We start from the raw sequence: 17,337 nt of genomic DNA, 5'->3' as shown, positions 1-17,337 counted from the left end.
TGGGCCCACGCTGTAAAATTTTCTTATGTGGTAAGAATAAGTCCCGCTTCCTTAGCGAAGTTACATGAGCAGATTTTTGCTATGTGCCAATCTAGCCGGTCTCTCACTGATTATTATAGACCTAGACCTAGTGGGACCAGTTATTGCAACATCGACCCTTCACTAGTGATATGAGCAACCAAAAGCAACATTGGAAAGAGTTTATGATGGCTTCTTTACTCTCTGATTTAGATCCTGAGTTGCAAGGGTTTAATGATCAGATTCTTGCCAGTGAGACTCTACCTTCTGCTGCCAATGCCTATTCTAGGCTGTTACGCTCTTCATTGGGACAAGCACAATCCACCTCTAGGTTCTCTACTTTGTCATCTTCTGCATTGGTCTCGAGTAGTGGTGATCATGGGTTACTCACGAGGGTTTTCATGGTTCATCTGGTTCACGGGGCTCTTATTTCGGTTCACGGGGTTCTCATAGAAGTGATTCTCGTGGTGGTTTCCGTGGTGGAGGTAGTAGTTGACCTGGTACTTGTACACGTGGTGATCGCAAGTGTACTCATGGTGGTTCCCAAGGTCATACTAAACCTTAGTGTTGGCAGAAATATGGCAAACCTGACCATGTCTATCAGGTTATGGGTGTTCCATCCTCACAGTCTTCCATGTTGTCCACTAGCTCTGTTGCGTCTCCGGTTAATTCTCATGAAACACTCACTACTCAGATTAGTGAGTTTACTGCTCGTCTATTCTCTTCGGCCTAGTCTACTTTCATCCTCTATTACTACCATGGCTAGTTCAGGTAATATTACATGTGTGGCTAAAGTCGACTCAGCCTTGGCCCCTAGATTCGGGTGCTAGTTCTCAGGTCTCTGGTAATTCTTCTCTTTTTGATATTCTTAGACCTGTTGATCATACTATTATACTTGCTGATGGGTCTTCATCCCACTCCATCTCTTTCCTTACCTTCTGGTCTTTATGTTCCTAAATTTCCATTTAATTTGCTTTTTGTTAGCTAATTGACTCAAGCTTTCCATTGTTTGACAACCTTTTCTCCTACTTCATGTGTTTTGCAAGACCTCCAAACCAAGAAGATGATTCGTTCGGGGCATGAGAAGGATGGCGTATACTTTTTGGACACTGAGGCCTCCTAATCCTCCATCTACTGTGTTGAGTGCTACTGTATCTCCTCTTCAGTGGCATTTTTGCTTGGGTCATCCCTCCTTGGCCAAGCTCAAGTTAGTTGTTCCTGGTTTGAGTCATGTTTCTCAGATTGAGTGTGAAGCCTGTCAATTTGGGAAACATCACCGTAGTTCTTTTCCTAGTCAAAATGTTAGTCGTGTGTCTGAGTCGTTTGCTCTTGTCCATACAGATATTTGGGGTCCTAGAACTCCCACTGTTAATGGTTTTTTTTATTTTGTTATTTTTGTGAATGATTACTCTCGAATGACTTTATTGTTTTTCATAAAACAGAGATCTGATTTGCCTTCCATCATCTCTAAGTTTTATAATGAAATCTTTACTTAATTTGGCAAACATATTAACATATTTCGATCTGATAATACCTTGGAATATATGCAATCTATTGTGACTGCCTTTTGTGATACTCATGGTATTATCCATCAGACTAGTTGTTCTCATACATCCTCTCAAAATGGTATTGTGGAGCAGAAACACCGCCATTTGTTATTTGTTATATGTTGCTCGCACACTGATGTTTACTATGCATGTCCCCAAATAGTTTTAGGGTGATGCAGTTCTCACCGCTTGTTTGCTTATCAATCACATGTCCTTTAGTGTTGTACACACATCACCCTATTCTCTATTATATCCCACATCTCCTTTTCCCTTGCCTCCTCGCATTTTTAGTTGTGTGGCCTTTGTCCATGTTCTTGACCCTAGTTAGGATAAGTTATCTCCTCAAGCATGCAATTGTGTGCTCTTAGGCTATTCGCGCACTCAGAAAGGGTTTTTTTGTTATCATCTTGAGTCACGTCGCTATTTTGTCAATGCTGATGTTTCCTTTTTCGAGTCCACTACGTTTTTCTCCTCTAGACAACAACTATCCACTGATCTTCTCTCTTATCGTGAGGGAGAGCCAGCCTCACTCCTACTCTTCCTTCTTATGTTCCTCCTCTCTTATATTACCTCCTTCCAATCTCGCCTCTACGTCTCCATTACAGGTTTATCAACGGTCGCAACCTCGTCGCATTATGTCTTATGGCCCAACCAGTTCATCTCCTTCGTCTGAGGTTTCTGTCTCTCCTATTCCATCCGCTGATGTATCTTCAGATGACCTTCTTATAGCTATCCATAAAGGTAAACGTATTTGCACTCAACATCCTATGCTAATTTTGTTTCTTATGATCGTCTCTCTCCTGGTCTTTACTCATTTGCCTACAGTTTGTCTAGTATTACCATTCCCCACTCATATCAGCAGGCTATGTCTATCTCTGGTTGGAAGCATGCCATGGATGAGGATATGCATGCCCTGCATAAGAATCAGACGTGGGAAATTACCCCTCTACCTTCTGGCAAAACTATTGTGAATTGTCGTTGGATTTATACTGTTAAGTATCTTCCTAATAGGACTGTTGAGCGGCTTAAGACTCGCCTGGTTGCCAAAGGCTACACCCAAACTTATGGTATTGATTATCTACAGACTCTCTCCTGTGGCCCGTCGTAACTCTGTTCGGATCCTACTCTCCATTGCAGTTAGTCACTCTTGGCCTTTGTATCAACTTGATATCAAGAATACCTTTCTTCATAGCGATCTCCAAGAGGAGGTCTATATGGATCAACCCCCTGGTTATGATGTGCCTGGTCAAGAGCATTGTGTTTGTCGCTTGCAAAAGGCCTTGTACGGTCTTACATAATCTCCTAATGACTGGTTTGATCACTTCAGTGCTATTGTCATTACCTATGGATTTTGTTGTTCCACTTTTGATCACTCTGTCTTTGTTCGCCACTCATCTTCTGGGAGTATTGTTCTTATTGTCTATGTGGATGACATCATCATTTCTGGGAGTGACTCCACTAGTATTGCTAATTTGAAGCAGTATTTAGGCCAACAATTTCACACCAAAGACTTACGTCATCTTCGGTATTTTCTTGGGATTGAAGTTGCTCGCTCTTCTTAGGGCTTGTTTCTCTCTCAATGGAAGTATGTTCTTGATCTTCTCACTGAGACTGGACTCTTAGGCACTCGCCCTAGTGATACTCCCATGGATTTTAGTGTCAAACTTGATGGTTAAACTGGGGACTTATTTCCTGATATTGGTCGTTATCGTCAGTTAGTTGAGAAGTTAATTTATCTCATTGTCACTTATCCAGATATTAGTTATGATGTGGGTGTGGTCAGTCAATTTATGCATACTCTTCGCCAACCTCATTTTGCTGTTATATGTCGTATCTTGCAGTACTTGAAGAGTGTCCCCGATTGGGCTTTGCTCTATCAACCCTCTTCCTCATTGTTTGTCACTGGCTTTAGTGATGCTGATTGGGCTAGTAATAGGACTAACGGCCATTCCACCTCGGGCTATTGTACCTTTGTTGGTGGTAATCTTGTTACTTAGTGTAGCAAAAAACAAAATGTTGTTGCTTGTTCTAGCGCCAAGGCAGAATACCATGCCATGGCTCATACTACTTTTGAGCTGCTCTAGGTTCAATCTCTTCTCTGAGATTTTGGTTTTTCTGTTCCCACTTCTATAAGCATGTCTTGTGATAATCAGGCTGCTATCTTCATTGTCAATAATCCTGTGTTTCATAAATGAACCAAACATATAAAGATTGATTGCCATTTTATTCGTTATCTCTTACTGCGTAAGCAACTTGTGACTTCGTTTGTTTTGAAGATCAATTGGCTAATATTCTCACCAAACCTTTGGCTCGGTCTTCGTTTCGTAGCTTATTTGTCAAGCTGAGCATGTTTGATCTCTATGCTCCAGCTTGAGGGGGAGTATTAGAATAGTTATTTATGTTCTATTGTTAATATTTACTTAAGTTGAGGGTATGATGGTCATATTACAATATTACGGTTTGTATATATATTTTGCTAATGTATTGATATAAGGTTGAGCACAACATTATAAGATATATAAAAATTCCTTTCTCTTCTTCTTCCTAACCCTAAGTTTCCTCATTTTACATTCTAACTGACATAATCATGTTTGGATAATTGTTGACCCTTGTTAGGAAGTACTTTAGAACTTCCTCATAGTGCTTGTAAGAATTATGTGAAACCTATTGACCAAGCAGAAACTTTGGAAGTCCAAGAAGATGTTCTAACACAGATGCTGCTCTTACCAAAAGAAGAGCCTCTTGAACCTATAGATGAACTTGACTTGTCAGATCCTATTGATGCTCCACCAACTAATTACTTGATCAAGTGTGAAGAAAATTATTTAATCAGTATTAAAGATTTCTTTTGTGTGTTAAATCCAGGTTTAATAGACCTTGTCAACACTACGGGCACCAGGAGCAATTGGTGTGGGAAGAAAACAAAGCATGCCGCATATTCTAAGTTTTGGTTCTCTATCATGGAAAAGTTCAACACTTTAAAGGGAACTTGAGGACGAGTTTTTTTATCTCAATTAGGGAGAATGAAGCAAAATGTGTGCGCATAGAGATTTTATAAATTTGTCTTTAGTATTAATTATTTTGGTATTTTATTTTCTTTTTAAATTATAGTTTAATCAAAATACTTATTTTGGTTGGGAGTAATGAGGATAAGATTATAGTGTTAAAGATATCAGAATATATGGAGATCCTATGATTTGTATTTGTCATGATATTTTGTATCTTTGATATATTTCAATCGCTTAATTGAAAGAATTTGATTATATCTCTCACTATATATATATATATATATATGGTGTACCACGTAATCAAGAGGATTAAGTTGAGTGAACGAAAGATGTATGTAGCCCATAGGGCTGTGTAGGCCACGATTGGTTGAACCAGGTTAAACATTTGTATTCTTTCTTTTATCTTTTATGTCTTTACTATCTCTCCATATTCAACCTTATTGTCATATAATATATTACAAAATTCAACTAGGAGTTCTATTAATATTTGATTAATATTGCGACCTTTTCTATTAGGATTTGATAAACTATTGAATTAGGGTTTTAAGCCTTATAAATATTACGTCAATCCATTGTAATAGTTAGCTTTGATTGAATGAGATATTAAGTTTTAGGCTGTGGCCAATTATGTTAGGGTTGTGGCCATCTTCTGCTTTTTTGTTCTTTGTTCTCTTCCCCCTACTGCGTACTACATCAAGAGGTCTCAAGCTTTGGAAAGTGATATCATGGGGAAAATAAAGAGATTGTCAAAGGACCGAAAAAATAGACGAGTGTAGTCCATAAGTGCAAGCGAGAATAAAACAAATAAACAAAAAAAAAAAATACATACGTAAAAATAAAAGCCAAAAAAACACTTTAAATTCAACAACCTCCCTCGCTTCCCTTCACCTCACAACTAACACTTTCCCTCCCCTCAATCCAAATGGTGTGTTTAAAAAACAGATCTCCCCTCAGTCACAATCAATAGGTATTGAAAATGTACACTAAATCAGCAAATCATTTTGTTCAACTCAAAAGCATAGGACATAAGTTTCTCATCATACTACATTCCCTGAGGGATTTGGGGGAAATTTATTGGGAAGGCATCCCTTTTTTCTGTTTATCCATTTACCTAAAAGATAATAAATAAATAAATAAACAAACAAACAGGTACTTAATTTAAACGAGAGAAAGAGAATTCTTCTGTGGGGGAACAATTGAAAAAAGTGTGCTCTCTTATCTCTTAGATTTCATACTCAAGAAATTTCCTAGAGCTTAAATGGAGTTTTGCATCATGGTTAAATCCAATATTCACGTGTGGTCCCTATGTCCCATCTTTCAATTCCTCATCTCAATGCCATTGTTGTTTATTGTTATAATATAAATTTCAATAAACATTCTCTCTGATATAGGAAGCTTAAGAAACAAGGGCATTTTTAAGGGTACAAGACAGGAAGTTGGGTGGTTAGGCTTCTATAAACTAAAAATTTCTCGGGTTTAAAAGGAGAAAGGCTTTAGTTCATTTCAAAAGTTGGACGTTCCTGGATTCTCAGAATTGGCGCGCTGCTAGGGCATAAACAATGGCCAATTTGATGGTTTATTTCATAATTGAAAGCCAGCAAGTAGGGGAATGGTTTGGGGTTCATTAGGGCTTGCTTGGAGAGAGTAGGGAAAAGTTTGGGCCTACTTGGATCTTGCTTGGAGAGAGTTTCGGGCTTGTATTCACCCAAAAAAAAAAAGTTTTGGGCTTGAAATCAAGGTTGCGAATAGTAACCCAAGAACAATAACTTGGTTGTTTTGCAAAGAGAAGGGAAAAAGAAAGAAATAAATGAAGAGAAGGGAAAGGGAGGTTTACCCTCGCAAGGGCTAAGCAAAATCACAAAAAACACAATCACAATCTCTAAACTTGACTCCTCACCAAACAGAGAGACTACATGCACCTATATTGGCTGCTACTACTTCCAATAGGACTAACACTTCAAAAAAAGGAGCCAACAACTTTGACCATCTACAAGATTCTATGCCTATTTTAGACTACATATAAACTCAAAAAACATAACTTGTAGCGTGAATTGCAACCACATTCTGAAGTCCAAGTCCAGTAAAGCTGAAAATTTACCAAATTACGCTAGACTCCCAAGACATAAGAAACATGAAGGAAAGTGACCAACAGTAGACTAACTCTAGAATAAGGACTCTAAACACTACCATGACTTTGTTTTTGACCAAAAACTCTTCTAGCATGGTGTAGGGCCTATAGGCTTTTGTTTTAGGTTGTCAAAGTGAATATACTTTATCTAACCAAGAAATAGCCTCTCCCTCCATCTCTCTCTCTCTCTCTCTCTCTCTCTCTCTCTCTCCACACACACACACACACACACACGCACACACGCACGCACGCAGCCCCATGCCTTTATAATCTATATATACCCCAAAGCATCCATCCAATAATAGATAAAAAAGCAACAAATGAAATTTCAAATCATTATTCCGTACCTTGATATAGGAATGAAGACAATTATGCTTCCTATTAGTGTACTGGCCATAACACTATTATGCGACAAATCAATAATTGTATTAGCAACATCACAACCCTTCAGTATGTCATCGGCTGGAAGCTTGTAAGAAAATGAACCCTGAAAGAAAAGAGAAAAACTTGTTCACTTAAGGCATTTACAATAAATAAATAAATAAATAAAAAGAAAAGAAAAGAAAAGAAAAAGAAGAGGTTTAATGCATATAAAATAGGCTATCTTCTTCATCAGGCGTTAAATTATGTACATTGCAATCTCTTGAACAGAGCAGCTTATCAATTGCTACTAACATATGGAGAACTTCAAGAGAAACTTCAAATAACAGCAGCAAGAATTAATGATCAACTCCATTGCTGGAAATCTGTACAGCAGGTACTCATCTTAGGGCCTTTTGATGCTGATATATATATGTATATATATAATAATAATAATAAATAAATAAAGGTACTCATCTTAGGGTGTGCAAGGCATTAACTTTTCTTGTGGCCCATGAGGGGCCACATGTCCTTCAAAAAACCTCCCTCAACAAAGAATGAAAATGAAACTGCTACATAAAATACCTTCGAATAACTAAAATGCACAAAACAAAAAGAAGGATCTAGAAACTTCAAGATTGACCAATTCTAATGGCCATACTGTAAGAAGAATATCTGCAAGCTCATTAATGACAAACATCATCCCTTCCTCTCTCTATGAACCCAATTATACACATTCCTAAGAAACAAGGAGACCTTTTTTCTTCACAAAAACAAGAACTTGAAACAAGAACTTTTCCAAGATAACTCAACTTCCTCATCAAAAAATCTTCCTAATACAACCAAATTTTTTCATTGTCTTTGATTCATGTTACATGTTCGCTCAAATTCTCTCTTTAAAGTAATAAAGTAGGACTTTTGTGTCACAACAATTAGTGAAGATCAGAATGTTGTATTTGCTCTTATATGGAACTGAAATCCTTTTCTTTCTGAATTCTCTTAGTTGGCAATTTCATGATAAAGTTAGCAGAGCTAACAATACCATCATGACCCTTACACTTTCTAAGTTCAGGTTTTCTAAATTTGAAGATCTCAACTTCATATGTGAAGTTAAAGCATTGTGGGACCAATTTGTACCCATCTCATAGATATGAACTGTTCATCTCATATGACAAACTAAGAAGAACATGCATGCAAAAAATTGAGTTGACAGACATAAATGATCACATGATCAAATCACATATATATTATAACAAATGAACGTTCTGTTCTTAAAAACATGTATGCCGTATAGATAAAAATGAGTTGATAGTTTGACAATCAATATTGGATCAACTTGATTTTTTTGCATGGATAATTTTCTTAATTGATCATATGAGAAAAACAGTTTAGATCACCAAAGTGTGTCTAAGTTAGGCACTATTTGGCATAAACTAATGCACTTATTTGGGTCACATCACCTCTCTACTTTTCTACACATCTTTTCATAAAAAGTCAAAAAATATAATTATTTAGATCATCCCAAACAACCCCTTAGTCCCATAATAATTCAACTCCGCGAAGTTGAGATCTTCATCTTTAACAAATCTAGACTCTACACTTTCTATAGAAAATACAACTCTTTAACAATTATTCTTGTTAAATCAGCACTAGAACCAAAAACTTAAGCGTTAGAAGAAGGTCCTAACAATGCATATCAAGCTATCCAACACCCTCCCTTATGTGCAATCTTGTCTTGGGAAAGCATCCAATTATGTAGAGAAACAAAATGCAAGCAGAAGACTTGAACCTAAGACTTCTCTGATACTATTTTGAGAATGAAGAGACCTAAAAAGGTGTTAGGGTGTTAATTAACCCTAATACATATCGTTTATTAATATAATAGAGGTGAGAGAATACACAGAGTATACTACCATTTACTAAATACCCAAATAACCCTTGCCAATTCTCATTCTATTCATTCATCTATCTTTGTTACACACTTGTGTCTTCTACTTTAAGTAGCATGAATACATCAAGGGTTTCAAACACCAACACCCTGTGTCTTTAACTTTAAAATAAAATTTCAATAAATATGATAATTTTGACGAAACCTAAGAGATGCAACTGTCGACACTTCACCAACATGGCCTATGTGGTGGACCACAAATGTGTCTTGGAACATTTTTAAAACGAATACATTACATATAACCAATAAAAAGTATGGAATGGATAATTTCTAACATAAGAAAAATATAGTAACGAAGATTTCACAAATAAAAAAATAGTGAGAAAGCAAACATTATGAGCATGTACTATGGCGCTGTTTGGGAAGTTCATTTTTTGGTTTTTTTTTTTTTTTGGTTTTTTTCACTAAAAGACAAATTGGTTACAAAACCAAAAAAAAAAAATCAAACAAAATATCACATCAAACCCCATAATCATTTCACTTTTTCTCTCACAAACATCACATCCAACCACAAGAAAACCCAACTATCTTCCCAAACACAAAAAAATTTCTCCAATAATATCCTACAACTAAAAAAACCTACAAAAAAACCCACTTCCCAAAGACCCACTATATAAATGAAATTTGCAGTTCTAAGTAAAAATATATAAATAGTATTAGATTACACACTTTTCTTATATAACATCCACAAAAGATACATAAACATATAAACATATTGTCATATCATTATTATGTTGTGTCCTACTGTTTAAAGATTTGTTGGGTTGGTGAAGCCATCTTGTGTATCATGTTCTATCCGTATCTCATATTCATGTCTATGTTGTGTACCTTGTATTTTAAATTCTTCTACCATAGTCTCGTATCACTTGATTACTAGTAAACAAACTGTAAGTCCACTAATCATACTATGTACCAACTCTATCCTTCTAATCTCAATTCATGTATATTTAGGATATTCTCTTGGAGTAGTGTTTCTGGTGACCCATACCCATAGTGCGGCACCCTTCAATCTGTAGGCTATTCAACTACACCAAAAGGGCATTTCATGATTTTATTTTGAATTGTTAGTTAACACCCATGTTACACGGACTCAGGTGCGGGTGTATATCTAAAGGCCGGACCTATCAAACTTCAAATTTAAGGGTATGTGGACACTCAAAAAAAAAAAAAAAGGGTCCATATTTTTATATTTCTAATCTATTATGAGAAATAAAATGGTGTTATATGTAACATACAGTGTCAAAAGAGCATTTTACTCATTCATAGAAAATTTACAATGATACACACATATAAGGATTAATTACATTTTATCCCCTTGTAGTTTAATTAAAAAACACATGACCCCCTTGTAGTTCATAAATGTACACATAACCACCTTTTGGTTTGGACTGAACTGCAATTTATGACTCTGTTAATGAATTTTGCAAAATACCTATACTGCCCTTCTTTATCTAATTTCCCCTAATAAGTAATTTTATTTCTCATAATCCAAGTAATTTAACTTTATTTATTTTGGTGTGGGGCTGCTATGGACCAGACATGCTGGTGTGAAAAGTGGTGAAGGTGGCAGTTGCAACCGTGGAGTTGAGGCTTAGCATAACCATTCGTGGCTGTTGAGTGGTTAGTGGTTGACATAGATCCATGTCTTTCATGTCAATTTCAATGGCAGATTATACATATCAATTTCAATTTATTGTACTGTATTTGGAAAAATGAGTTTTAAGGTTTGCTTGCGCATTCAACATTAATATAAATGCAGGAATAAATAACTAACCTTAATATGCATATTATCACACATTGCAAGTGTTTTCCATCTTTAATTAGCACACTAGCCTCATGATACTTATTCAAAACCATGAATACCAAAATTCTAGGTTTTCCCCATTTTTAATTTGTTCAACACAATTAAGGTTTCTCAGATTGATTTTACGTACAATGGTCAACTTCACCAGTGTTTTCCATCTTCAAACAATGAATGGTGATTGGTGATTGATTCAATGATGGTGGCTTGATGCCAGTGGTACTGGATGTAAAGAGAATCTAGTGGTGGTGGTGGTGGTTGAGGGTAGAGATGAATGGTGATAGTTGAAGAAGAAAATAGAAAAAAAAATAGAAAAACGTTTCAATAAGGACAATATAGTAATTTTACTCCCAAACTTCCATAGTAGCACAATTGCCACACGCCGCACAACATTTGAGCAATGCGCACTATTAAGGGTTGGTTTGGCAAGGGCTCATTGGGCTTTTTTGGCTCAATAAGCCATAAAAGACAGAATAGGCTCATGAGCCACAACAGACAAAACATCACATCCAACCCCATAATCATTACACTCTTCTCTCACAAAAAAATCAAAAAAGCCAAAAAGCCAAAAGCCCTTCCCAAACTAAGCTTTTGAGCCCAGGCTCATATAGTCAAAAAAGCCAACCCACTTTCCAAACGGAGGCTAAGTTTAACGAATTCCGCTAGTTTTGCACTTAACTCCAAACCATAGGGGAGTTATGTGCATATTTCTGAATGAGAGGGAGGTCATATGTTTTCAAGCCAAGCCAGAGGGGGGGGGGGGGGGGGGGGTTAAAGTGTTATTAACCCTAAATATAATGATAAATACAAATATATAAAAACTGTCTTATGCAATGTATTGGACACATCCTACACCCTTGACCAATTGCCAGGTGTCCAACATGGGTATTCGTTTTATTTTGAAGTGTCCATTTAATATAGGTTAACACTAAGCCACATACTCTAAAATGTTTTATTTTTTATTTTTTAAATCAGGCAAAAATAAAAATAAAATAAATAAATAAAAATTGGGTATAAGAACTTACCTTCCTGATGCTCATGGCTATCTCACCTATATAGAATGAACAACTCCGTGTTAAGTTGCGTTCTGGACTTGCATTATCTGCAACATGTACTTCTTGTAAATCAACAAAATTAATAGTATCTTTTTCAAACACAACATGCATAAAACAAACAAAATAAGCGAGTTAATAAGCCAAAGAGAAGATACAAGATGCTGAGGTGTGATATAAAGCCAGTTCATTCAGCTTCCTTAAAAGAGATAAAATAAAGAAACTAAAAGACAATTAACTAGGGAGAGAGTGAATATTTTTGCTGTAAAAAAAGTGGTTCACATAGTGTATTCTCTAGTAAACCCCAAGAGGTTGGCCTAGAGGGTATAACTTGGGGCCTAAGGGTGTGCTCCCTCCATGTTTCAAGTTCAGCTCTCACTAGGTGCTATCAACTACTTAGAGCCACGCCCGCTAACTCTATCCGAGATTTGCCCGATCGACGTGAAAGCGACACTTCGTGTGGGTCCCGAATTAGTCGAGATGCGCGTAAGCTTGCCCGGACACCCAGTCATAAGAAAATAAGAAGTGTATTCTCTAGTACTCATAGCTCTACTTGATGCAAACATTATGGAGGTGACATTCCAAGATTGTTGTCTTTATTGTCATTTCTTATTCCTAAACACCATATCTAGACAGGGAAAGCAAGCACAAGAGAGAGAGAGAGAGAGAGAGAGAGATGGATGGATGAAGATGAAGAAGAAGAAGAAAGTGATGCAGGGTATAAGAAGCTCAAGGAATGCTAAATTCAAATAAGCAATGATATGTGGACATTGGCATGATTTCACATAGAAACTTATAAGAATTTTATATAATTATGGTTCTAGTATTATTAGAGTATTATTTTATGAATATTTTTATGTTTTGTGGGATTTTTAGGTCAAGGGTATTTTGGTAATTTTTATTATTGTTGTTGTCATGGCTACAAGGGTCGCCCATGAGTCGTCTTGTAGGTTAAGTTATTTAATTGGGTTTTATTTATGTTTCTTATCTAGTCCTAAATTAATTTTAAAAGTCAAAAATATTATAATAGTTTCCTTTTTTTGTTATAGTTGGTTTAGGAAGTCTCCTAATTCTATATAAAGCCATGTAATGCTTATAATTCAATAGAGTTTATATTTTAGAGAATTTTTCAAAACTTTTGAAGTTTCTTATGGATTGTGTAATACAACCCTAAATCTGATGCCTAAGAGATTTTAGGAGTGATTTCTAAACCTATATTTCTCTTCTCCTTTCTTTCTTTCTTAAATTTCAGTACTTTCACAGCCCCAAAACAGCCCTTACAGTGATGTCCCTAATCGTCCTGCATCGGTTTGGTATCAGAGCAAAAGATCCTATTGTTTTGTGGAAGTTCAAAAACATGTCTATGCATCCTAGAAAATCTCTCAGAAGAGGAATATTTTCTGAAAACCAAAGAGATCAAATTCTTTTTAAAATTGTGGAGTAGTTAGTTTTCAAGTTCAGCTTAATTCTTTGGAAGGACGAGCAACCCAACAACAGGTCGTAAAGAGTCAGATTATAAGGGGAAAAAATTGTTAGAATAGGAAACAAGTGATTGTGATTTATTATTCTTATTTCTTCCCTTGATTGGTATAATGGACTAGCCCATATATTATGTTTTATGGCACTTCTGTAATTATTTAGTATTATTAATAAAAAAGGCAATGAAGTCTAACACATTCCCTAACTCTCTCTTCTCTAAACCTACATGGTATCAGAGCCACCGAAGGAAAAACTTTGTACCAACCAAAAATTACCTTGCTTCCACCGAAGGACTGCCCAAGCCACCCAGACACTTGGTTAGGACAGTTGGCCCTGACCCAAGGCAGCAGAAGGCAAGTCGCCCTTACCCAGGCTAGCCAAAGGCCAGTTGGCTCCTACCTAGGTCAGCCGAAGGTCTATCTTGGTCTGTCGGCTCTCACCTAGGGCTGCGAAAGGTCTGTCGGCCCCCCTCTAGGGTAGCCGAAGCCTTCTCTTCCTTTGTCTAGGTCTATCGGCACCTTCTCTTCCTTCGTATAGGTGTGTCGGCAGTCCTAGAGGTCTCTGAGATCAGCCTCTGACTTCTCTGTTTCATTGGTATTAGCCTCTGACTTCTCTATTTCTTTCTTCGTCAATACATATACATCGTTTCTTTCTTCATAAATAAATAAAATACAATAAAAAAAAAAAACACCAAAAAAAAAAAAAAAACTCTGGTGATATAAAAACAGTACAGCAACAAAACCACATTGGATTTTTCGTTCTTTATTTTTTTTAGTACCTGTTGTGCTTGTTACTCCACTCTCATCTTCCGGATTTGTGATTGGCATCGTGTTTGAGGCATTATGCTTGAGGACAAGTTAGTAGAGTCTCCATGGCGGATTTGACCAATGAATTTACTACCTCTCAGCCATCTCAGGGCGAGAGTTCTGTTATCCCTTCCACTATGATTGATAACCTTCACACTGGTCTAAGAATCACTACCTCTCTATTCAATGGTCAGAATTACCTAGCGTGATCGCAAAGTCTGACTATTTTCTTAAAAAGCAAGGAGAAGATGGGATATGTTGATAGGCGGGTTCAGGCACCCAGTATCACCGACCCTCATTATGACCAGTAGGAGATCACCAATTCTCTTATTATGGGCTGGTTGATCCATTCTATGGTTCCAAAGATTGGAGAAGGCTACTTGTCTATGGACACTGCCCACAATATATTGGAGGCCATAGCAACTACTTACTCCAAAAAGAGGAACTTCTCACAGGCTTTTGAATTACGTCACTCCATTGAAAGGTCGGTACAAGGTGACCAGACTATCCTCCAGTATTTTAACTTCCTTAGCAATGGATGGAAGCAGCTAGATCACCTTCAGGATTACAAGCATGTCTGTCCCACTGATTATGCTGGTTACCGGAAGTTTGTCGCACAAAAGCGGGTCTTCAAATTCTTGAAAGGCCTAAATGTGGAGTATGATCCGGTTCAGAGCACTTGGCACGGATATGCTTCCTTCTCTTCAGGAAGCCTTTGCTTTTGTACAGAATAAGGAGAGTCGCCGTTCTACGATGCTTCCTTTTGCTCCCATTAATCACTTGGCCTTGGTTTCTGCACCCTCTCGCGATGGTGACCATGTGACTCGTGGTTCTCGTCTTCCTCTGAGAAGGATAATCTTTACTATGACTACTGTCGTCGATCTCGCCACACATGAGAGACTTGTTGGAAGCTGCATGGAACTCCCTCTGGTGGCCGAGGCGACCGTCCTGGTACTGGAGGGGGTCAGTCTAGTCCTAGAGGCCGAGAGGCCAATATGTGAGCCCATCTTTCAGACACTGTTGAGCCACCATCTTCATCTCCAAATATCTCCTCCGCTGCAGATGTTTCGGGGTTATCTGCCTCAGATTTTGAAATTGCTCTTCGCCACTTGCTAGACTGTCAAGCCTCCACTTCTGCTATAGGTGCACCTTCTTCTTCCTTTACCAATTCAAATAACTTGGCTTCCTCTCCATGTGCATTGCTATCTCATATGACGGTACCATAGATTATTGATTCTGGTGCTTCCAACCATATGTCTGGCTCCGCTAATTTATTTTCAAAGTATAACTCCTCCTCAGGTCAGGAAAAAGTGTGTATTCCTAATGGTACCATTCCATCTGTGTCAGGAAAAGGTTTAATTCATGCCAGCTCTTCCCTTCCTTTGTCTTCTATCCTCTATGTTTCCAATTTCAGTGTTAATCTTTTATGGAGTACTTACGTATAGGTCCTAATAAGTAGGCTTATTGTCTAATAGGTCTTATGGGAAAAATTTGTCGTAAAAAAACGTCACTAATTGTAAATTTTAGCGACAATTTATAAAAATCATATTACTAATTGTCAATTTTTAGCGACATACATAAAAAACTGTCACAAAAAAATTATTTTTAGCGACAATTTTACCAAGACTTATTTTCAATAGGACTTGATGGAAATTAAGTCCAACTATTAGGACTTATTGGTAGTTTACCCATCTTTTATCTTTGAGTCGTATTACTCGTGACTTAAATTGTAGCGTGACGTTTTTTTCCTAATCATCGTCTTTTTTAGGACCTTATCACGAGAAAGACGATTGACAGTGGTAAAGAGAAACATGGGCTCTACACTCTGGATCAGACAGACCAGCTAGCTCATTCATCTATTCAGTTACCATCCACCAAGGAAGACATTGGGCTGTGGCATCATCGCTTAAGATATCCCTCCTTTTATTACTTAAGTATTTATTTCCTTCTGTTTTTGAAAAAAATAATGTGTCAGATTTTCAATGTGAGTCTTGTCAACTTGCCTCTTCTGCTCCAATTAATAAAAGTTTAGTTCCATTTTCTTTGATTCATTCTGATGTATGGGGTTCATCTCGTTTTGTGTCTTTAACCGGTCAAAAATGGTTTGTTACCTTCATCGATGATTGTTCTAGGGCCACTTGGGTCTATTTGATGAAAATAAAAGTGAGGTATTTTTTGTGTTTCAAACCATCCATAAAATGGTTTGTACTCAGTTTGGGGGGGTTGTCAAAATTCTACGTTCTGATAATGGGGGAAAATATATTAGCTCCAGTCTTGCCACTTACTTCACCACTCATTGCATTATTCACCAGACTTCATGCGCTAATACCCCTCAACAAAATGGTGTTGCAGAGCGCAAAAATTGCCATCTCCTTGATGTCGCCCGTTGTCTATACTTTGAGATGCAGGTTCCTCAACCTAGTAAGGGGAAGTGGTTCTCACTGCCGCTTATTTAATTAATCATCTTCCTACACAAGTCCTTCAAAAACGAACACCTCTTCAAGTTTTGTTCGGGTCTACCCCTTTCAGGTTCTCCGTTCCTCCTAAGACTTTTGGTTGTGTTTGCTTTGTCCATAATCGTTCATCCACTCATGGTAAATTGAATCCAAGGTCTCTTAAGTGTGTTTTTCTGGGTTACTCTGCAACCAAAAAGGGTTATAAGTGTTATCATCCTCCCACTCGCAAATGATTTGTCTCTATAGATGTCACTTTCTTTGAGTCTTGGCCTTATTTTCCTCCTACCCCGGTATCACAATCATCCCTTCAGGAGGAGCCTTAGTGTGAAGAGATTCCTGTTCCACTTCCGCCAATGGTTGAACAAATAACGAATGATAAGCCAGTAGTTGTTGAGGAAAAGGAAGCAAGTAAAGTTTATATCAGAGACAAGGACAGACAGCAAGTCACCTAGATGCAAGAGACTACTTTTCTTCTTCTACTGCCAACTTCTTCTCCGAATGAGTGTCCAGAGTCACCCCCCTCTCCTGAGAGTCTGGGTAATTCTGATTCTAGTGCTTCTATTCTTGCTTTTCCAGATCTTGATGTTCCCATTGCTAATAGGAAGGGGGTTAGATCATGTACTCAACATCGTATTAGTAATCATGTCTCTTATTCTCATCTGTCTTCCTCATAAAAAGCTTTTCTGTGTAAAGTTTTTCTGTGAGTCTACCTACCAATATTCAGGATGCTCTCT

The 17,337-nt window shown here is 37.3% G+C and overlaps 1 protein-coding gene across 9 annotated transcripts in view; it reads right to left on the bottom strand.

Moving 5' to 3' along the window:
- The window catches only part of LOC145788571 (uncharacterized), a 95,919-nt gene that overhangs the window by 27,144 nt on the left and 51,438 nt on the right, over nucleotides 1-17,337 (bottom strand). For 6 of the 9 annotated variants that reach the window (XM_082898098.1, XM_082898099.1, XM_028199390.2 and 3 more), the window contains 2 exons: nucleotides 11,836-11,912; nucleotides 7,049-7,188 (listed from right to left, as the gene is read on the bottom strand). In XM_082898098.1, coding sequence (XP_082754224.1) covers nucleotides 7,049-7,188; nucleotides 11,836-11,912 — 217 coding nt within the window. Of the gene's footprint in view, nucleotides 1-7,048; nucleotides 7,189-7,333; nucleotides 7,448-11,835; nucleotides 11,913-17,337 lie in introns of all 9 variants that reach the window. The other 3 variants (XR_014346011.1, XR_014346012.1, XR_014346013.1) reach the window with 1 other exon arrangement.

The sequence above is a fragment of the Camellia sinensis genome, chromosome 12, assembly GCF_055761805.1.
Source record: "Camellia sinensis isolate YWXY chromosome 12, ASM5576180v1, whole genome shotgun sequence".
NCBI lineage: Eukaryota > Viridiplantae > Streptophyta > Magnoliopsida > Ericales > Theaceae > Camellia > Camellia sinensis.
This window is presented reverse-complemented; position numbering and strand designations above follow the sequence as displayed.